Source organism: Oncorhynchus mykiss, chromosome 28 (assembly GCF_013265735.2).
Source record: "Oncorhynchus mykiss isolate Arlee chromosome 28, USDA_OmykA_1.1, whole genome shotgun sequence".
NCBI classification, from domain to species: Eukaryota; Metazoa; Chordata; class Actinopteri; order Salmoniformes; family Salmonidae; genus Oncorhynchus; species Oncorhynchus mykiss.
The window spans coordinates 36,514,836-36,538,129 of NC_048592.1; the positions used below are offsets into that span (position 1 = coordinate 36,514,836).

The 23,294-nt window shown below is 42.3% G+C and overlaps 2 protein-coding genes across 10 annotated transcripts in view; one reads left to right on the forward strand and one right to left on the reverse strand.

The window, feature by feature from the left end:
• Positions 1 to 8,057: 8,057 nt before the first annotated feature.
• Positions 8,058 to 13,745, forward strand: LOC110509112. Its single transcript, XM_021590081.2, has 5 exons — positions 8,058 to 8,507; positions 8,600 to 8,625; positions 9,514 to 9,585; positions 9,725 to 9,795; positions 10,415 to 13,745. Exons 1-5 carry the CDS (start codon positions 8,441 to 8,443, stop codon positions 11,481 to 11,483), a joined length of 1,305 nt encoding a protein of 434 aa, XP_021445756.2. The 5' UTR covers positions 8,058 to 8,440; the 3' UTR covers positions 11,484 to 13,745.
• LOC110509111 (serine/threonine-protein kinase PRP4 homolog) overlaps positions 11,959 to 23,294 on the reverse strand; it is a 30,739-nt gene continuing 19,403 nt past the window's right edge. For 2 of the 9 annotated variants that reach the window (XM_036965931.1, XM_036965930.1), the window contains exons 11-15: positions 22,345 to 22,498; positions 19,829 to 19,943; positions 19,215 to 19,366; positions 18,862 to 18,948; positions 11,959 to 18,245 (exon numbers count right to left, since the gene is read on the reverse strand). In XM_036965931.1, coding sequence (XP_036821826.1) covers positions 18,039 to 18,245; positions 18,862 to 18,948; positions 19,215 to 19,366; positions 19,829 to 19,943; positions 22,345 to 22,498 — 715 coding nt within the window. In that variant the 3' untranslated portion in view covers positions 11,959 to 18,038. The remainder of the gene's footprint in view (positions 18,246 to 18,861; positions 18,949 to 19,214; positions 19,367 to 19,828; positions 19,944 to 22,344; positions 22,499 to 23,294) is intronic. The other 7 variants (XR_005040182.1, XR_005040183.1, XR_005040184.1 and 4 more) reach the window with 7 other exon arrangements.

The window sequence follows — 23,294 nt, forward strand, 5'->3', positions numbered from 1 at the left end:
AGCTAACCGATCGCTGCAGCTGTACATAGTCCATCGGTATATAGCCCACCGAATTTACCTACCTCATCCCCATACTGTTTTTATTTATTTACTTTTCTGCCCTTTTTTCACACCAGTATCTCTACCTGCGCATGTTCATCTGATCATTTATCACTCCAGTGTTAATCTGCTAAATTGTAATTATTCACTCCTATGGCCTATTTATTGCCTACCTCCTCATACCTTTTGCACACAATGTATATAGATTATTTTTTTTCTACTATGTTATTGACTTGTTTATTGTTTACTCCATGTGTAACTCTGTGTTTGTCACGTTCTGACCTTTATTTCCTTTGTTTTGTCGTTATTTAGTATGGTCAGGGCGTGAGTTGGGGAGGGCAGTCTATGTTTGATTTTCTATGATTTTGGGATTTCTATGTTTCGGCCTAGTATGGTTCTCAATCAGAGGCAGGTGTCGTTAGTTGTCTCTGATTGAGAATCATACTTAGGTAGCCTGGGTTTCACTGTTTGTTTGTGGGTGTTTGTTTCCGTGTCTGTGTTTTTCACCACACGGTACTGTTTCGGTTTTGTCATTTCACGTATTTGTTTATTGTTTTTGTATTTCATAGTGTTCAGTGTTTTTGTTATTAAAAACGATATGGACACTTACCACGCTGCGTTTTGGAGGAGGAAAACCCTTACAGTGTTGTTGTCTGTTCACACTGCTATGCTTTATCTTGGCCAGGTCGCAGTTGCAAATGAGAACTTGTTCTCAACTAGCCTACCTGGTGAAATAAAGGTGAAATAAAAAAATGAGACGAGTAATGAAAGATATGTTAACAGTATTAAGTGACTAAGATACTGTAGAATAGTATACAATACAGTATATACATATGAGATGAATAATGCCAGATACAGTTGAAGTCGGAAGTTTACAAACACTTAGGTTGGAGTCATTAAAACTCGTTTTTCAACCACTCCACAAATTTCTTGTTAACAAACTATAGTTTTGGCAAGTCGATAAGGACATCTACTTTGTGCATGACACAAGTAATTTTTCCAACATTTGTGTACAGACAGATTATTTCACTAAATCACAATTCCAGTGGGTTAGAAGTTTACATACACTAAGTTGACTGTGCCTTTATACAGCTTGGAAAATTCCAGAAAATGATGTCATGGCTTTAGAAGCTTCTGATAGGCTAATTGACATCATTTGAGTCAATTGGAGTTGTACCTGTGGATGTATTTCAAGGCCTACCTTCAAACTCAGTGCCTCTTTGCTTGACATCATGGGAAAACCAAATCAGCCAAGACCTCAGAAAAAAATGTAGACCTCCACAAGTCTGGTTCATCCTTGGGAGCAAATTCCAAACGCCTGAAGGTACCACGTTCATCTGTACAAACAATAGTACGTGAGAATAAACACCATGGGACCACACAGCCATACATCTCAGGAAGGAGACGTGTTCTGTCTCCTAGAGATGAACATACTTTGGTGCGAAAAGTGCAAATCAATCCCAGAACAACAGTAAAGGACCTTGTGAAGATGCTGGAGGAAACAGGTACAAAAGTATCTACAGTGCCTTGCGAAAGTATTCGGCCCCCTTGAACTTTGCGACCTTTTGCCACATTTCAGGCTTCAAACATAAAGATATAAAACTGTATTTTTTTTGTGAAGAATCAACAACAAGTGGGACACAATCATGAAGTGGAACAACATTTATTGGATATTTCAAACTTTTTTAACAAATCAAAAACTGAAAAATTGGGCGTGCAAAATTATTCAGCCCCTTTACTTTCAGTGCAGTAAACTCTCTCCAGAAGTTCAGTGAGGATCTCTGAATGATCCAATGTTGACCTAAATGACTAATGATGATAAATACAATCCACCTGTGTGTAATCAAGTCACCGTATAAATGCACCTGCACTGTGATAGTCTCAGAGGTCCGTTAAAAGCGCAGAGAGCATCATGAAGAACAAGGAACACACCAGGCAGGTCCGAGATACTGTTGTGAAGAAGTTTAAAGCCAGATTTGGATACAAAAAGATTTCCCAAGCTTTAAACATCCCAAGGAGCACTGTGCAAGCGATAATATTGAAATGGAAGGAGTATCAGACCACAGCAAATCTACCAAGACCTGGCCGTCCCTCTAAACTTTCAGCTCATACAAGGAGACGACTGATCAGAGATGCAGCCAAGAGGCCCATGATCCCTCTGGATGAACTGCAGAGATCTACAGCTGAGGTGGGAGACTCTGTCCATAGGACAACAATCAGTCGTATATTGCACAAATCTGGCCTTTATGGAAGAGTGGCAAGAAGAAGGACATTTCTTAAAGATATCCATAAAAAGTGTTGTTTAAAGTTTGCCACAAGCCACCTGGGAGACACACCAAACATGTGGAAGAAGGTGCTCTGGTCAGATGAAACCAAAATTGAACTTTTTAGCAACAATGCAAAACGTTATGTTTGGCGTAAAAGCAACACAGCTCATCACCTTGAACACACCCTCCCCACTGTCAAACATGGTGGTGGCAACATCATGGTTTGGGCCTGCTTTTCCTCAGCAGGGACAGGGAAGATGGTTAAAATTGATGGGAAGATGGATGGAGCCAAATACAGGACCATTCTGGAAGAAAACCTGATGGAGTCTGCAAAAGACCTGAGACTGGGACGGAGATTTGTCTTCCAACAAGACAATGATCCAAAACATAAAGCAAAATCTACAATGTAATGGTTCAAAAATAAACATATCCAGGTGTTAGAATGGCCAAGTCAACGTCCAGACCTGAATCCAATCGAGAATCTGTGGAAAGAACTGAAAACTGCTGTTCACAAATGCTCTCCATCCAACCTCACTGAGCTCGAGCTGTTTTGCAAGGAGGAATGGGAAAAAATGTCAGTCTCTCGATGTGCAAAACTGATAGAGACATACCCCAAGCGACTTACAGCTGTAATCGCAGCAAAAGGTGGCGCTACAAAGTATTAACTTAAGGGGGCTAAATAATTTTGCACGCCCAATTTTTCAGTTTTTGATTTGTTAAAAAAGTTTGAAATATCCAATAAATGTTGTTCCACTTCATGATTGTGTCCCACTTGTTGTTGATTCTTCACAAAAAAATACAGTTTTATATCTTTATGTTTGAAGCCTGAAATGTGGCAAAAGGTCGCAAAGTTCAAGGGGGCCGAATACTTTCGCAAGGCACTGTATATCCACAGTAAATTGAGTCCTATATCGACATAACCTGAAAGGCCGCTCAGCAAGGAAGAAGCCACTGCTCCAAAACCGCCATAAAAAAGACAGACTACGGTTTGCAACTGCACATGAGTACAAAGATCGTACTTTTGGAGAAATGTCCTCTGGTCTGATGAAACAAAGTGGGTCGCAAATGGGTCTTCCAAATGGACAATGACCTCAAGCATACTTCCACAGTTGTGGCAAAATGGCTTAAAGGACAACAAAGTCAAGGTATTGGAGTGGCCATCACAAAGCCCTAACTTCAATCCTTTAGAAAATTTGTGGGCAGAACTGGAAAAGCATGTGCGAGTAAGGAGACCTACAAACCTGACTCAGTTATACCAGCTCTGTCAGGAGGAATGGGCCAAAACTGACCCAATTTATTGTGGGAAGCTTGTGGAAGGCTACCCGAAACGTTTGACCCAAGTGAAACAATTTAAAGGCAAAGCTACCAAATACTAGTTGAGTGTATCTAAACTTCTGACTCACTGGGAATGTAAAGAAAGAAATAAAAGCTGAAATAAATCATTCTCTCTACTATTCTGACATTTCACATTCTTAAAATAAAGTGGTGATCCTAACTGACCTAAGACAGGGAATTTTTACTAGGATGAAATGTCAGGAATTGTGAAAAACTGAGTTTAAATGTATTTGGCTAACGTGCATGTGAACTTTTGACTTCAACTGTATGTAAACATTATTTAAGTGACTAGTGTTCCATTCCTTAAAGTGGTCAGTGATTTCTAGTCTATGCCTATAGGCAGCAACCTCTAATGCGCAAGTGATAGCCTTGAGATAGAAGCTGTTTTTCAGTCTCTCTGTGCCAGCTTTGATGCACCTGTACTGACCTCGCCTTCTGGATGATAGCGGGGTGAACAGGCAGTGGCTTAGGTGGTTGATGTCCATGAGGATCCTTTTGGCCTTCCTGTGACATCGGGTGCTGTAGGTGTCCTGGAGGGCGGGTAGTTTGCCCCCGGTAACGCGTTGGGCAGACCGCACCACCCTCTGGAGAGCCTTGCAGTTGCAGGCGGTGCAGTTGCCAAACCAGGCGGTGATACAGCCCGAAAGGATGCTTTCAATTGTGCATCTGTAAAAGTATGTGAGTGTTTTAGGTGACAAGACAAAGTTATTTAGCTTCCTGAGGTTAAAGAGGTTCTCCACGGTTTCTGGTTACGGTAGGTGTTAATAGTCACAGCACTTCCTGTTTGAGTTTCTGCCTATAGGACGGGAGGAGCAAGATGGAGTCGTGGTCAGATTTGCCGAAAGGAGAGCGGGGGAGTGCCTTGTAAGCATTCTGGAAGTTTGAATAGCAATAGTTGAGAGTTCATAGCACAAGGAGGACAGTCAATATATTGATAGAACTTCGGCAGCCTAGTCCTCAGATTTGCTTTGTTAAAATCCACAGATACAATAAATGCAGCCTCAGGATATGTGGTTTCCAGTTTGCATAAAGTCCAGTAAAGTTCTTTGAGGGCCGTCGAGGTTTCGGCTTGAGGTGGGATGTAAATGGCCGTGGCGATGACGGAGGAGAATTCTCTTGGGAGATAATATGGTCGGCATTTAGCAGTGAATTGGTTTAGGTCTTATCTGACCAACAGAACACAAGTATGTAATGTTGGTGATGTTCTGTCAGAGGCCAAAGAAATATCCTGTGGAGTACCGCAGGGATCCATTTTAGGACCACTCTAATTTCATATATACGTTAATGATATGCCAGATAGTAAAATGTAAAAAACTTTTATTTAACCAGGTAGGCTACTTGAGAACATGTTCTCATTTACAACCGCGACCTGGCCCAAGATAAAGCAAAACAGTGCGACGCAAACAAAACAAACATACAGTCAATAATACAGTTAAGTGCTTTATGTTGATGACTCAGTCATACTGGTATCAGGAAAGGATACAGATAACAGAGGAGATCCTGAGTACGGAATTGCATTTTGTTAGAGATTGATTGAGTGACAACAAATTGTCGCTACATTTGGGAAAAACTGATTTTGTTTGGAACAAAATGTAGATTGCTTAGGGCTGACAAGACAAAGGCAAACTGTGCAGGGAAGGATACTGAATCTAAAACAAGTGTAATTTATCTTGGTGTTTGTCCCTAGATCAATCCCTTTCTGGAGACCTGATTGCTGCTAAAATTCATTCTAAAATGGCGAACAAATCGTAACACTGGATATTTTAACATCAAAGTTAAGAAACTGCTTGTCTCAACCTTGATTCAGTGTCATTTTGATTATGCCTGCTCTGCTTGGTATATTAGGCTATCAAAAAATCTGAAAAGGAGAATGCAGGTCATTCAAAATAATGTTATCAGGTATATGCTGAATGACCCCCCCCCAGGACCCACATAATGTTATCAGGTATAAGCTTAATGTCTCCCCCTAGGACCCACATAATGTTATCAGGTATAAGCTTAATGCCCCCCCCCTCTAGGACCCACATAATGTTATCAGGTATATGCTGAATGTCCCCCCTAGGACCCACATAGGGGTACAGGAGTTCCGGGAGGTGGGCTTGTTGCCTTTGGAGTCCAGAGTGGACCAACTTATACCTAATCATATGTTTGTCATCTTAAATGATTGTGCCCCAGGTTATTTGAAAAACCACATTGATATTGTCTATAACCAACCCAGTTACAATACCAGAGCTAGTGTGTTATGTCAAGGAAAATCCCAAGAGTAAACATGTATTTGTCTGTGGAATAGCCTACCTTTGGAGATCAAGCAAATGAAAAAGTAGAAATAGCTTTTATAAAGCAGGAAAAGGTTTTCATTTGGAAAAGGTTGTCTAAGTAAGAGAAACCACTCTACTACCTCTTGCGCCCCCTACTGCTGGTCTGGTGTATTTATTTGAAGGATCGGTATGATGTGCAATGAATAGATTGTTTTAACTTTAAATGAATGGTTGATTTTTAAGGTTAGGGAGAAGTGTAGTGAATAGTGACACTTATTATAATGTCAATTTAAACTAATGTATTTATTTATGGTTGTTTTGTTATTTTGTTTTGTGTTATTGTTTTTACCATCGAGGACCACTTTGGAAACAAGCTTTTAATGAGCTTTTAATTAATACTTTCAAGTGATATCCTCTGGCGTAGACATTGTACATTTTGTTGTGTCTGTTACCCAAAAATAAATGAATTGATTCTTGAAGAAATGTTTCATGAGCTTAGTTCAGCTGTAGTATCCCATCAGCACCGAAAATACAAGCTTTGTTTTACTACAAATGTTTGTGAACAATATAAATGTCAACAAACACTGTAGGCTATAGCCTCAACACATGGTTAAAAGTATCATTTTGATATCATGGACGGTCAGTTCTACATCCATAGCAGTCTATGAATTTGAGTGGCAGGTATCTTAGCAGTTAAGAGCATTGGGCCAATAACTGAAAGGTTGATGATTTGAATCATGTTACGTACGCCTCTTGGAGGGAACGCAACACCCTGCTACACTCAACTCCCAAGATGACAGAGGATGAGAATATTACCTTTAACAGGGAATTTATTCTTCCTTCACACAGTAATTTGGGGGAAAATGGGCTGGATGAAACCAAAGCAAAGAAAGTAAAAGAGCCCCCTCTCTTATCTTACCTATTCTTAATGCCACCTGGTGCGCTAACCAAAATACAGGTGGTCCACCCAGGTCTTACCTAGTGTGCTAAGCACTCCCAAGGTGCCTTCCCCTTCCCCCCGGGAACAAAAACTGAATAATTACTAATGTAAAGTGAGTAATTTCAATCATCAAAAACAGTCCTTTTGACATAAACATACCTACAAAACACTTTACAACAAATTACACAGAACAAAACACAGGACACACAAAGAAGCTCTCTCTCCTAACAAAGGAACACTGGCTTTTCAAGCTGCAGAAGGAGTTTGTAATTGAAAACTGCTGTTTCCTCTGACAAGACGGAGGGGAGGGTTCAATCATCGAGGGGCCGACAAATTAACTGCTTAGAATCCAGAAAGCCATTTCCTGAAATACACACATACAAACCCAAAACAACACAGAAACTGGGGAACGTAACAAATCCCCTTGGTCAACTAGGTGAAAAAAATCTGTCAATGTGCCCTTGCGCAAGGCACTTAGCCCTAATTGCTCCTGTAAATTGCTCTGGATAAGACTGTCTGCTAAATTACTAAAATGTTTTTTTTTTTATAATAATATTTTTTTTTAAATCTCCAGGCTCATCCCTAAGCTTTTCATCAAAACACAGGCCGCATTAATGTAATATCATTAAGGATTCTACTCATTCATTTCTGAAGAAAAACACAAATGTGAAAAATGTATAGATAGTTGTGTGGCTAAACGGAATAGCCTATCTTTATATCTTTGTTTTATTTTATCCTTATTTTACCAGGTAAATTGACTGAGAACACATTCTCATTTACAGCAATGACCTGGGGAATATTTACAGGGGAGAGGAGGGGGGATGAATGAGCCAATTGTAAACTGGGGATGACTAGCTGACCGTGATGGCATGAGGGCCAGATTTGGGAATTTAGCCAGGACACCGGGGTTAACACCCCTACTCTTACTATAAGTGCCATGGGATCTTTAGCGATCACAGAGAGTCAGGACACCCGTTTAACGTCTCAATTCGAAAGACAGAACCCTACACAGGGCAATGTCCCCAATCATTGCCATGGGGCATTTGGGATATATATTTTTTTAGAGCAGTGGAAAGGGTGGCTCCTACTTGCCCTCCAACACCACCAATGGGTTTTTAATCTATTTGAGGCTGGAGTAAACAGGCTACATTTCCAGGACTGGGAAGTTACCATAGTTCATGTGTTACCATGGTTTCAGTCACCATTTTCGTTTTTGAGACATGAAGCAAGCTAATGGAGCCCATCTGTGTCGCATATGACAGAAAGACAAAACACAAATCTTAGATCATTTAAGATAACTTTTGGGCACGCGTTGTAACATTGTATCTGGCTAAATCTTTCGGGAAATACAAGTCAATAGGCTATACCTATGACGCTACGAGGACAGAGAGTGTAGTAGAGAAAACGAGCTCCTATTGTTACAGGTAGAGAGATATATGAATTGATATACTGTGTTGTAAAATGATAACGGAGAGAAAGAGGGATATCTGATCATGTCCGTGTCAAGTACAAGTCCAAATAAATATTAACGACGTCTGGAATCCAACAGTTTCACCGCAATTATCAAACGGCAAGAGTCCGACAAAACGCCGAACCTCAACATGTCAAACCGGTACATGTCAACAGCTCGTAGGCACGGTTTAGCGGAGACGCATCTCTCGACGCCAGGTAGGTTAAACCTATCTTTATTTTTATGAAATAATTATTTTCACCCGACTTATGCCCGTCTTAACTGAAATGTTGCGCTTTCATTTTTCTAGGAGCTGTATCTGGCCAAATACACCAGGTGAGTGACAAAAAAACAGGCTCATCACACCGCTTTTTCAATAAAGCAAATTAAAGGCAGTGTAACGTTAATCTTAAACAATTAAATCTTCATTCTGATAAGCATTTTCTCAGTGTGCTAACAATTAGCGAGCAAAATTAGGATGCAAACTGGTAGCCAAAATGTTGCCAGTAATATATATATATATGTATATATAAATAAAGGTATGGGATGCTCCACAAACAATTAAAGGGATCTCACAAATGTTTAGATCCAAAGACCAATAAAGGTCTCTTGACTGAAACGGTGGTGTGCTATCTTAGTTTGTGGAGCATCCAACATCAGTGTGATGGACTTTCCATTTTATTTATATATTTGTTCTCTCTCCGTGCACCTGTAAACATAAGAGCTGTTTGTAGCCTATGTATACTTTTCATTGACCTACTGGTAAAGGCTACCAAAAGAAAAACAAATGTCATACTTTCTGTAATTACAATTTGACTATGTCATTATACCTACCTTCTAGGTTAATGCAGTGCTACTAAAGTTTGATTATAGCTTTCCATAACCTATATAGATAGGTACATTGCCTTGAGAAACTTCCCCCATTGCATATTCAGCTAAATGGGGAAAAAGATCACATGGTTTTATTAGAGAAAAACTCATTGGAGACCTTAATTAAAACTTGTATAATATGTCAGTCTTCACTTAACATGCTTTTTTCTATTGCACAACAGCTGTCCAAACTTATCTAATGCTAATCTCATATTTAAAAGTAGGGCTTTATAAAATAATAAGAATGAATAGTTATTATTTCTCAGATCTTGCTCCCGAATTCAAATGGACAAAGTCTAACCAACTGTCAGCTTTAATTAAGAAAATAATTAATGAACTGTTTATTGCCCACAGGACTTCTATATCTCTCATCTGATTCGTCAACTTGAGGACTTGGACATGTCAAGTGGCGTCAGAGCACAGAAGGTGATAACTGTAAAAGTACTTACTATAGTTCAGAGCAACAAATTCCTTTTGCTTTAAGCGTACTGTTGTTTTTAATGCCTTCAATAATACAAATTACTTTAAAATTAATTTAATACAATCATCTTTTTTAATTTCTTAGATATTTCCATCAACACTCAATTCAAGTATCTACCTGACCACCTGCCATGGCCCATCAGAGTCTACATCAGTGTAAGTAGACCAATATTTTAAATGCCTGCTTACTACCCTAACTTGGTGACAGCTGGGCTATTCACGGGCTGAATGAGATCTTCAGTGTGGGAATATTACCCCTCTGTAGACCAGTCACCTGTATAGAGGACAATGGGATATTAAACAATGGGCCAGCCATTACCTTGATGGAGGGAAAATCAATCAGAAATGTACGCCAGCCCGTCTGACAGAATTTGGTGTCATGTTTGTTCTGCCGTCGCCAAAATACCGAACTTTAAATTGACTAGCTTTTCATTGGAATCAATAAAAAAAAACGTTAATTTTTTTTTTGTGTATCCAAACTCAAATATTAGGTTACTTCACCCCCATTTCTTGATTATCAAAAAGGAATATTCCACTCAAAATATAACCAAACATCATTTAGCATTTACCGTGGCTATAGTCAATCCACTAGGACAGATTTTAGGTATCCGTTTTCTTCGATAAACTACTTAAAAACACCACGTGGTTGTCAGTATTACCAAAGGTGTAAATTAAAACACTTTTCAGGTTTATGGAGTTTGAAATTAAAATGTGTTTTATGTCATTATTTATTAAGATCGCCATACTACTTATTTTTATTCCCTTCTATCTTTAGCCAGAGCCAATCACAGAGAGCCCAGTTCAGGATGATCCACAGACGTCCAACAATCAACATCCATCATCTCAACAGCAGGCTACGGCACCCGAGTTTCACCAAACATAACCAAGGGGAGGGCCGGGACACAAGCTCCAGTGAGTCTCTGTTGAAAATCACACCTGTCCAGGCAGCTTACACTGTCAATTCGAGGGACAGGAGAAGGGGCAATGGGGAGAGGGGGGTAAAGACATTCTACTGTTGGGGCCCAATGAATGACAGAGCAGGGCTTGGGTCAGGAACCAGCACCGATGGGTCAAAGAGAAACGGTAGCAGCACACCGGCAGACATCCACTCTGACGCCAGCGATCTATCCGACCAAGAGAAAGGGGGCGCCCAGGCCCACGAGTGGGTCACGCCCGAAGTAGAGCTCCGGTTGAGGCCTGAACCTTTCGACTTAGACCTGGACTCCGACTTGCACTTCTCGGAGTCGTCGGAGGCACAGTCACCATTTGCGGAGGTGCTCCCAGCATCTCTGAAAGTGCTGGATCTGACCCGTAGTCTGCCCAGCACGGCCGATTGGGAAAGTCGCCAGAGCCTGCACATGCGAGAGCCTTCATTGGTTGCCATCGTAAGCAGACTATCTGAGATGGAGGATCTGCAGGCGGCCACAGTACAGCGAGAGCTGACCAAAACGGGCCGGTGTCGGCCGGCTACGGCCATCAGCTTGACCAGGAGCACTTCTCGCTTGAGGAAAGCAGATTCAGTTGTGTCCAGTGTTAAGGAACTGAGCCTGTCTCGAGACTCACGCACTAGGCCGACTTGTGCTCCTTACAAACAGAATCGCATCAGGGTGGGTGCAAGGCCACATACAGTATTTAAGAGGCCCTGTTCCAGCTCAGCCAAACTAAACAGGACAGAGACCCTTGTCCAGGTCCAGGCTTGGGGTGAGGGATCAACACCAAAACCTACAGGTTGCACCAAAATCAGAAAAGCCAAAGCTAGCAAGAAAGGTACATTGACCTCCCACAGAATGTCACCACCAAGCTCTGCAAAGAGAACTAAAGCCAGGGACTTGAGAAAAGCTTAACACATTGGTGATTACACAGACTGTGCATTTAGAAAGCCTTTTCCTTTGACAGGGTGTTACTGATCGCTGCACAAAGTAGAACATGACAGCTAAGTGAACTAGTGTACCAGTCAATGAATGTACAAAATATCTCATTAGACCTTACCTGAACCCTTTGGTGTCATGACGATATAACATGTCAAAGTTCAGGCAATGTTATCTACGTAGGTACTGGAAGCTAGTTGACTAGTGGGAATTAGCATGCCTAAATAACACTTTGTTCAGGGTTCAAATTATAAGTTCTAAGTTCATATTCTAGCACCCCTTAAATTCAAACCATGGTTGGGTCATGTTTGTTTTAAGTCAGTTGTCATTAAGCAGACAGGCTAAGTCATGATTGTTTTTGTGACATCTTGTCATTATGGCAACACGATTAATGTAGGCTATGGCAGCGTCCAAGTAAACTGTTACCAAAGAAACTCAAAATCTTCCGATAGTCTGTGCCTATGTTTATTATATTAATATGCCAAATGGAAAAATGAACACATGTTCTCAATTAAGGACGGCGCATGCACATTGATGTTATATCATAAGGAAACAGTAGTGTACAAGATTACATTGAATAAAGTGAAGGATGTAGACAAATGTGTTACATAACATTAAAAAAATATAAATTTCTGTTTTAACGTTTTCTATTTGAGAAATATCCACGGGGGCTCATTCGTTGAACATCTTCCCCTGGTCTCCAGTCTTACATGGGCACCAAAGCAGAAAGAGGAGACTGAAGGAACCAAAGCAGGGAAGAGAAGTTCTGACTTACCCTGAAAAACAAAACACAAAATTGCAATGTTACCAGTGATAACATGAATCTGGCCATTTTTAATCAATAACAAGAAAAAGTATTACCTTTATTGTTGGTCACTTTGGCATAGATTTAGCCACATTATAACCAAAGTTCAATCGAACTAAATACAATTTATCATGATTTCCATATACTTTCTCAGAATCCATCGGCAAAACATTAGAGTTCATGAACAAATCTCAGTCTAATGGGTCCAAAATCTCACCCAATGTGTCTAATACTGACTCATTACGATAACAACGTGTAATAGTGACTCATTACGGTAACAACGTGTAATAGTGACTCATTACGATAACAACGTGTAATAGTGACTCATTACGGTAACAACGTGTAATAGTGACTCATTACGATAACAACGTGTAATAGTGACTCATTACGGTAACAACGTGTAATAGTGACTCATTACGATAACAACGTGTAATAGTGACTCATTACGATAACAACGTGTAATACTGACTCATTACGATAACAACGTGTAATAGTGACTCATTACGATAACAACGTGTAATAGTGACTCATTGCGGTAAGAACGTGTAATACTGACTCATTGCGGTAAGAACGTGTAATACTGACTCATTACGGTAACAACGTGTAATACTGACTCATTGCGGTAACAACGTGTAATACTGACTCATTGCGGTAACAACGTGTAATACTGACTCATTGCGGTAACAACGTGTAATACTGACTCATTGCGGTAACAACGTGTAATACTGACTCATTGCGGTAACAACGTGTAATAGTGACTCATTGCGGTAACAACGTGTAATAGTGACTCATTACGATAACAACGTGTAATAGTGACTCATTACGGTAACGTGTAATAGTGACTCATTACGATAACAACGTGTAATAGTGACTCATTACGATAACAACGTGTAATACTGACTCATTACGATAACAACGTGTAATAGTGACTCATTACGGTAACAACGTGTAATAGTGACTCATTACGATAACAACGTGTAATACTGACTCATTACGATAACAACGTGTAATAGTGACTCATTACGATAACAACGTGTAATACTGACTCATTACGATAACAACGTGTAATAGTGACTCATTGCGGTAAGAACGTGTAATACTGACTCATTGCGGTAAGAACGTGTAATACTGACTCATTGCGGTAAGAACGTGTAATACTGACTCATTACGGTAACAACGTGTAATACTGACTCATTGCGGTAACAATGTGTAATACTGACTCATTGCGGTACCAACGTGTAATACTGACTCATTGCGGTAACAACGTGTAATACTGACTCATTTCGATAACAACGTGTCTAACGCCGACTCATTACAGTAACAACGTGTAATAGTGACTCATTACGGTAACAACGTGTAATAGTGACTCATTGCGGTAACAACGTGTAATAGTGACTCATTACGATAACAACGTGTAATAGTGACTCATTACGGTAACAACGTGTAATAGTGACTCATTACGGTAACAACGTGTAATAGTGACTCATTATGATAACAACGTGTAATAGTGACTCATTACGATAACAACGTGTAATACTGACTCATTGCGGTAACAACGTGTAATACTGACTCATTACGGTAACAACGTGTAATACTGACTCATTGCGGTAAGAACGTGTAATACTGACTCATTGCGGTAAGAACGTGTAATACTGACTCATTGCGGTAAGAACGTGTAATACTGACTCATTACGATAACAACGTGTAATACTGACTCATTACGATAACAACGTGTAATACTGACTCATTACGATAACAACGTGTAATACTGACTCATTACGATAACAACGTGTAATACTGACTCATTACGATAACAACGTGTAATACTGACTCATTACGATAACAACGTGTAATACTGACTCATTACGATAACAACGTGTAATACTGACTCATTACGATAACAACGTGTAATACTGACTCATTACGATAACAACGTGTAATACTGACTCATTACGATAACAACGCGTAATACTGACTCATTACGATAACAACGCGTAATACTGACTCATTACGATAACGCGTAATACTGACTCATTACGATAACAACGCGTAATACTGACTCATTACGATAACAACGCGTAATACTGACTCATTACGATAACAACGCGTAATACTGACTCATTACGATAACGCGTAATAGTGACTTATTACGATAACAACGTGTCTAACGCCGACTCATTACGGAAACAACGTGTCTAACGCCGACTCATTACGGAAACAACGTGTCTAACGCCGACTCATTACGGAAACAACGTGTCTAACGCCGACTCATTACGGAAACAACGTGTCTAACGCCGACTCATTACGGAAACAACGTGTCTAACGCCGACTCATTACGGAAACAACGTGTCTAACGCCGACTCATTACGGAAACAACGTGTCTAACGCCGACTCATTACGGAAACAACGTGTCTAACGCCGACTCATTACGGAAACAACGTGTCTAACGCCGACTCATTACGGTAACAACGTGTCTAACACCGACTCATAATAACTGAAGTAGTTACTGATAACATATTTGAAAAATGTCAGGTCATGACATGTCTACTAATAATTGACTTAGCAAAATGGCATCATCATACAATGCCTCCGTCTTCCTGCTTAGACATCAACGATGGAATAAAAATCTGCCAAGACTGCGACATTTGCCTCTTCCTAATTTGCGTCAGTCTCAGAAGATTTGAATGCTGTTGTTGATTTCTGTATGCAGGAATTTCCCCCGCTTTGTATGATGTTGTCATATTGATGAGTCCACCTTTACAAATACAGTAACTCTCTCCAGAACAGAAACCTTTGTCCAGAGGAGGTTCCTTGCGAGACTCTTCTCTAAAAGGGCGGCACCTAGAACATATAGAGAACAAATGAACAAGTATCTTGGTTCAACTTTGACAGTTACAAGTCAAGCTACCTGACGCCTGGTGGTTCAACTTTGACAGTTACAAGTCAAGCTACCGGACGCCTGGTGGTTCAACTTTGACAGTTACAAGTCAAGCTACCTGACGCCTGGTGGTTCAACTTTGACAGTTACAAGTCAAGCTACCTGACGCCTGGTGGTTCAACTTTGACAGTTACAAGTCAAGCTACCTGACGCCAGGTGGTTCAACTTTGACAGTTACAAGTCAAGCTACCGGACGCCTTGTGGCAATCTGGAACCAGTTTATAGCCATATGCGTAACCAAAACACACTCGGGTACATGTGCAGCTTGTAATGACACTTTGTTAACCAAAAAGTGTCTGTCATGTGTAGACGAATACAACGATAAATCCTTAACAACTTGTGAGAGGAAACATTTGGAACCACAACTTTTTAATGGTCGAGTGTGGGTGAGCGTCTATGACAAATGCCTTCCCGGAAAACAGTAAGCAAAATGAAGTCGCCATATTGTATTTTACATCACCACCCAGTGTTGTTGGCTTCTAGTATCTAATAACAAGCTGGAGCATCCCCAGGGAACATTAGTGTAGAGGTGCTGACTATCGGCAAATTAACTGGAAGCTATACAACTAAATAGAGTCGCTGGGAGTTATACGAGTTTACGACTATTTATTTCTATAGCTTTACGGCTTTTAGTATCTACACATGCCATCAGAAATGACCTTGATAAGTGGCCTTGTGGAGGTCTTGTCTCTCTGAAAGGGGAGCCCGGCCTGGAGAAGGAAGTGCTGGACTCTTGTCTCGCTCTCAGCCACCACAGGAAACATCATTGTGGGGGAAAAACAGCACAAACATCAACGTCAGTGAAACAGCACACAAAATGTTGTCTTCTTCTTGCTCCTTTGGTTTGAACTAAATCTAGCACGTGAGGGCCGAATTCTAAACTTTCGATCTGTACGTGTCAAGCTTTGGCGCACAGATCTCAAGTTTGGATTCCAGCCTAAAAAGTCGCTGAACACCAAAGTATTCTTAGTTTAGGTTTGGGTGAATTAGCTTTAAAAAGAATGCATTTCAGTTCATTGTTGACACTTTATGGGGCCTGAACATTGGCATTTGTATGTAGGGAAGACATTTTATGGAAAAGGCATACATACTGCATTAGCTACTCATTTAGGCTGTTTTATTTCTGTTTTGGTCCTATAAGATCATCATTATATATATATATATAACACCAAATAAAGTAGAGGCAATTACCGCTCATAACAAGCAGACTCAAAGCTCAGTGCAGGAATATCCCTGTATCAAAAGACACCATGGTCACACAAAACATGAAAACCAATGACAGAAAGTAGAGGGAAACAAAACACATACATAGCCTTATTATTATACAACATTTTTTTTTTTTAGAGAACACACCTAGAAACAATTAACACATGCTTTTGTGTACATAGCAAGACTGCTATCCTCACAGTTTCTAACATCGTAACACCATAAAGGGAGAGCAGGGAAGAAAAAAAAAAGGTATTCATTACATAGTAGAGCAAATAAAATATAAAGCTGTTGCATTAAGAAAAGTACACTGAAGGTGACAGCTTGTTGGATAAAGCCCCCGCCCCCCCACAATTTTCTCTCTACAATTTAGATGCATGACCGATTTTGATTTTTTTTTTTATCCAATCTTTGCCATAGTGATTTGAATTATGCTTCAGAAATATATAGTTGTCTTATAGAAACCATTTTTCTTGACATAACCATGTCTACAGGGACATCTGGCTAAAACCATGTGTAATATATCAAAAAAATAAAACATGAGGTAATAATCAGTTGAAGTTGATGAGTTTAGTTTTTTTTTTTTTTTAGGAGGGGGGGGGAAGATAGCTTACCTTCAATGTACTGCAAGTGGTATACAACCTGCTTTAAACATGAGGGGCCATCCCTGCAGGTGTGCTCAAGTAGAACCCAAGGACCCCCCCAACCGTTTGGGTTTTCGGCACTGACAGACCTACAGGCAGCAGCAGAACGGGCATGCGGACCAGGGCCTGCACAGACACCAGGATGTGGGGACAGGGTGGATGGGGGCTTTCAATACCTGGGGGAGACGCGGATATAGACATCATTTATGCTGGCCCTGCACCACATCACAGGTAACAGTAAGTCAAAGGAGCTGCCAAGGTTGCAGGAGTTTAGTCAACCCACTGTACAAACATCCCATTCAAAAGGTTAAGGGTATTGGGTTACCCTCCCTGCCTTGTCACTGCCTTGGCAACTCATGAATGACCGTTAACTCAAAAACCCTTCCCAACAATCAGAATTAACATTTGACTAACCCTCCCCAATAATCAGAATGAACATTTTACTTAACCCAATCAGAATGAACATTTTACTTAACCCAATCAGAATTCACTTTTCTTTTTTCTTTTTTTTTACAGCAAAAAATATCATCCACCTTCAGTCACCTGCAAGGGGCCAATCAAAAAATGGAAGATCTGATTGGATGAAAGTCCAACTCAAGTGGCTTTACTGTCCATGAGATAGAGGGCTTATAATGAGACAGAACTATCTGACTTGCAGGTAGGCTGAAACTGAACATATGCTATGCAGCAGGCATTCTGCTTGGAGCCCTACTACGGTTATTTATACAATCCAGAAGATCGATGAAAAACGAGAGAGAGTGTGTGTGTGTGTGTGTGTGTGTGTGTGTGTGTGTTTCAAACAGGGGAAGAAAGATAATACTACTTCCTCTCCATCAGCAGTGCCAGATGGGATGGGGGTCCAACCATAGTCAAACTAAGGACTCAGTACTGGTTGCAGCAATCAATGCATGACTGTGAGTGGATACAGTACGAAGTGGTCAGAAGATCTTCTCCTGGATGTAGGGGTGCTGCAGGGCCTGGTTGATGCTGATCCTCTTGGCCGGGTCCAGCATAAGTGTCTGGTCCAGCAGGTCCTTGAGCTGGGCCACCTTCTTGCGTTGGTCCTCGGGCAGACGCTGGCAGCCCACCATGTCAGCCAGCAGCTCCTTGGTGGGGTTGATGGTGCTCATCACTGTCACCTTCTCCTGTGAATGGGTGGGACAGAAGAAGAACAAGTGGGGGAGGGGGGAGAGCGATGGAGGGAGGGAGGGAGGGCAGGAGGTAGAGTGAGAGAGAGAAAGAGTTGGGATGAGAAGCAGAACAGATAAGTGGCGTGGAGTTGGATGGGGCGGGGCAAGAGATCAGAGTCGAAAAAGACCCAGAGAGGAAAACAAAACGGTTTTAAAAGAAGGAGAGAAAAGGAGAGGAAAACAAAAACGGTTTTAAAAGGAGAAATGAGTGAAGAAAACAAAGATGGTAGAGAGAAAATTTGCAGAGATATGGAAGGGGGGGGTTGGAATAGGAGGAAAAGGAGAATGAAGAGGGGGAGCGAAAGAGGGAGAAAAAGAGTGGGAGAAAGAGGGGTGTGTGTGGAAAAGGAGTAAGGACAGAAGGCACGAGCAATGACACCATAGAGATGAGATGGACATAAATCGACACATCACATCATTTGGGGTTCGTTTTACTTTTTTGCAGATCACAAGGTTTTAGAGTCATCCTCAGAAAAGTAGGGTCCTTAAAAATATAGACACATGGCTTAGCTTACTATCCTCCATTAACATTCCCACTGAGACAATATGAGAGAAAACAACAACCTCATACCCTTTCAGTAACTCTGTCTACTTCGGTGTACAGGAAGTTGAGGTTCTGGTCAAAGTGCTGGTCCTTGAACACGCCTTTCCTGATCATCTGTGCAGGATAGAAAGATAATAGTTGCGGGTCAATTCCATTTCAAATGATTCCATTCAGGAAATAACCAGAAACTCAGAGTTTAGATTCTTCAGATTTTTTTAAAATTGGAATTCTAATAACACTTCTGAATAAATGGTTTTTCTGCTGTAAAATGTCCCTTAGCAGGGTGAAGGGAGTGTTTCTGGATGGACCCTACAGTACAGTTAAATGTCCCGTAGCAGGGTGAAGGGAGAGTTTCTGTGGTTGGTGGATTTTGGTCTCACCTTGTTGGGCATCTTGCCCTTGAGGTCCATGGCGAGCTTAATCATGTGGTTGTTGGTTTTCCCTGGGAAAAGGATCTTGCCCGTGTACAGCTCATACAGAGTGCAGCCAACGGACCACATGTCGATGCCGTGGTCGTAAAGCTTCCCGATGACTGCAAGGACAGATAAAGGCTTTAGGAGACTTGGGTCAAACTATGGAAAATTAGTATGTTTGATGAGCGTTGTGTTCATAAGGGCACACTGTTTTCAAAAAGATTCAAAATGTTTTATAATGGGGGGGGGGGGGGGGGGGGGGGGGACGACTCCCTATTTTACGCAGTTTTTCATTCCGTTTGGCGAGTACTAAACACGACAGTTTAATATTTTCCCTTCAAGTTAAGACCTACAGCAGTGTTCTCCAACTGGTCGCGGAGAGCTGCTGCACTAATTCAACCAATCAAGGACTTGATGAGCAGGTGATTAGCTGAATATAACTGGGCTGGAGAAAAAGCCTGAACCCAATAGCTCTCCAGGTCAAGGGTCGTGACAGGATTTAGAGAAGAAAAAAAAAAGAACAGGAGGAGAAGAACACAAAACGAGAAGAGTAGGAAAAGACAAGAAGAGAGGAGTCTCACTAATCTCCGGCGCCCTGTAGAACCGGCTAACCAGGTAGGGAGTGATGTCATTCTCTGCCACGTGCGACGCTGAACCAAAGTCGCAGAGCTTGAGGATGGTTTTCGACTCGTTCACCTGTTGAAAACAAACCAATAATAATAAAAAAATAAATTATATATATATATATATATATATATATATATATATATATATATATATATATATATATATATATATATATATATATGCCACTTGACCTATATAAAAACTCCAGCCAACAGGTTTAAAAAGATTAAAGGTGACATCAAAGCCCTGTCAAAGAGCACATTGTTCACACTGGATGGGTTCAATTAGCCCTGTCAAACAGCACATTGTTCACACTGGGTGGGTTCAATTAGCTCTGTCAAACAGCACATTGTTCACACTGGGTGGGTTCAATTAGCAGCTTGAAATAGCATATTGTTTACACTGGGTGGGTTCAATTAGACTGAACTGAGTTCCACTCCCGTCATGTGACCGGGAGAAACTGGTAAGGGTAGAGTGCCCTGATCAAAACTGACAGTTATCTCCGCAAGCGGGTCATAATACCAACAAGGCATCATATCATGATCGATTGTTTGGAAATATACAATATACAATCTTCTCTCTGGGGCTACGATGGGTTAGAGGTGACTCTCTCTCTGGGGCTACGGTGGGTTAGAGGTGACTGTCTCTCTCTGGGTCTACGGTGGGTTACAGGTGACTGTCTCTCTGGGGGCTACGGTGGGTTACAGGTGACTGTCTCTCTGGGGGCTACGGTGGGTTAGAGGTGACTGTCTCTCTCTGGGGCTACAGTGGGTTAGAGGTGACTGTCTCTCTCTGGGTCTATGGTGGGTTACAGGTGACTGTCTCTCTCTCTCTGGGGCTACGGTGGGTTAGAGGTGACTGTCTCTCTCTGGGGCTACGATGGGTTAGAGGTGACTGTCTCTCTCTGGGGCTACGGTGGGTTAGAGGTGACTGTCTCTCTCTGGGTCTACGGTGGGTTACAGGTGACTGTCTCTCTGGGGGCTACGGTGGGTTACAGGTGACTGTCTCTCTGGGGGCTACGGTGGGTTAGAGGTGACTGTCTCTCTCTGGGGCTACAGTGGGTTAGAGGTGACTGTCTCTCTCTGGGTCTATGGTGGGTTACAGGTGACTGTCTCTCTGGGGGCTACGGTGGGTTACAGGTGACTGTCTCTCTCTCTCTGGGGCTACGGTGGGTTAGAGGTGACTGTCTCTCTCTGGGGGCTACGGTGGGTTAGAGGTGACTGTCTCTCTCTGGGGGCTACGGTGGGTTAGAGGTGACTGTCTCTCTCTGGGGGCTACGGTGGGTTACAGGTGACTGTCTCTCTGGGGGCTACGGTGGGTTAGAGGTGACTGTCTCTCTGGGGGCTACGGTGGGTTAGAGGTGACTGTCTCTCTCTGGGGGCTACGGTGGGTTAGAGGTGACTGTCTCTCTGGGGGCTACAGTGGGTTAGAGGTGACTGTCTCTCTGGGGCTACGGTGGGTTACAGGTGACTGTCTCTCTCTGGGGCTACGGTGGGTTAGAGGTGACTGTCTCTCTCTGGGGCTACGGTGGGTTAGAGGTGACTGTCTCTCTCTGGGGGCTACGGTGGGTTAGAGGTGACTGTCTCTCTCTGGGGGCTACAGTGGGTTAGAGGTGACTGTCTCTCTCTGGGGCTACGGTGGGTTAGAGGTGACTGTCTCTCTCTGGGGCTACGGTGGGTTAGAGGTGACTGTCTCTCTCTGGGGCTACGGTGGGTTAGAGGTGACTGTCTCTCTGGGGCTACGGTGGGTTAGAGGTGACTGTCTCTCTCTGGGGCTACGGTGGGTTAGAGGTGACTGTCTCTCTCTGGGGCTACGGTGGGTTAGAGGTGACTGTCTCTCTGGGGGCTACGGTGGGTTAGAGGTGACTGTCTCTCTGGGGGCTACAGTGGGTTAGAGGTGACTGTCTCTCTCTGGGGCTACGGTGGGTTAGAGGTGACTGTCTCTCTGGGGGCTACAGTGGGTTAGAGGTGACTGTCTCTCTCTGGGGCTACGGTGGGTTAGAGGTGACTGTCTCTCTCTGGGGCTACGGTGGGTTAGAGGTGACTGTCTCTCTGGGGGCTACGGTGGGTTAGAGGTGACTGTCTCTCTGGGGGCTACAGTGGGTTAGAGGTGACTGTCTCTCTGGGGCTACGGTGGGTTAGAGGTGACTGTCTCTCTCTGGGGCTACGGTGGGTTAGAGGTGACTGTCTCTCTCTGGGGCTACGGTGGGTTAGAGGTGACTGTCTCTCTGGGGGCTACAGTGGGTTAGAGGTGACTGTCTCTCTCTGGGGCTACGGTGGGTTAGAGGTGACTGTCTCTCTGGGGGCTACGGTGGGTTAGAGGTGACTGTCTCTCTGGGGGCTACAGTGGGTTAGAGGTGACTGTCTCTCTCTGGGGCTACGGTGGGTTAGAGGTGACTGTCTCTCTGGGGGCTATAGTGGGTTAGAGGTGACTGTCTCTCTGGGGCTACGGTGGGTTACAGGTGACGTACCAGGATATTGTCAGGTTTGATGTCGGCGTGAAGGATGTTGCAGCGTTTGAGCAGCTTCAGGGCCAGGAAGAGCTGCTGGCTGTAGGAGCGCACCGCCTTGATGTGGAGGCCCACGTCTTTGCCATACTTCTTCAGCACCTCGCGCAGGTTCATACTGAGGAGGAAAGAGAGTAGAGAGACACCACATACAATATTAGGGGTGAGTCACAAAATGGCACCCTATTTACTAAATACTGCCGACATTGCTCGTCCAAATATTTATATATTCTTAATTCCATTCTTTTACATGTGTGTGTTGTGAAATTGTTAGATATTACTGCACTGTTGGAGCTAGAAACACAAGCATTTCGTTCCACCCGCAATAACATCTGCTAAAATACGTGTAGGTGACCAATAAAATATGATCGATTTTAGCGCACTACTTCTAACCACAGAAGAAGAAGAATTAGTTCACTATGTAGGGAATATGGAGCCATTTCAGACAGTTTAGTAATCCGTCTGCGCTAAAAAGAATCGAGATCCTGGTTCTCAGAGGTAAAACACGGGACAGAGTTGGGCTGGAAATTGCCAGCGACCTCACGATACTTTTATATTTTACATTACTCTATTGTTGGAATTTAAAAAAAAAATCAAACAGAAAAGTATTGATCCTTTTTTACCTAATTTTACCCAAGACAATGTGCTGTAGGATGTTGGTACCCAGCCACACACTGTCTCTCTCTCTCTCTCCTCACTGAATGAATGACAAATGGATGAATGGGCGATAATTGTGCACTTCACATAATTGAATTTAAATAACTGGATGACGAGGGTGAAGGGGTTGATTTAATTTGGAACAACTATAGTGTAATAATGTGTGTGTGTTATGCCTATTGATCAGCGTTGGCACTCATGTTAATAATTTGAACACGCACCTTGAGGCTTGATACCATTCTATTTTATGTAAACAA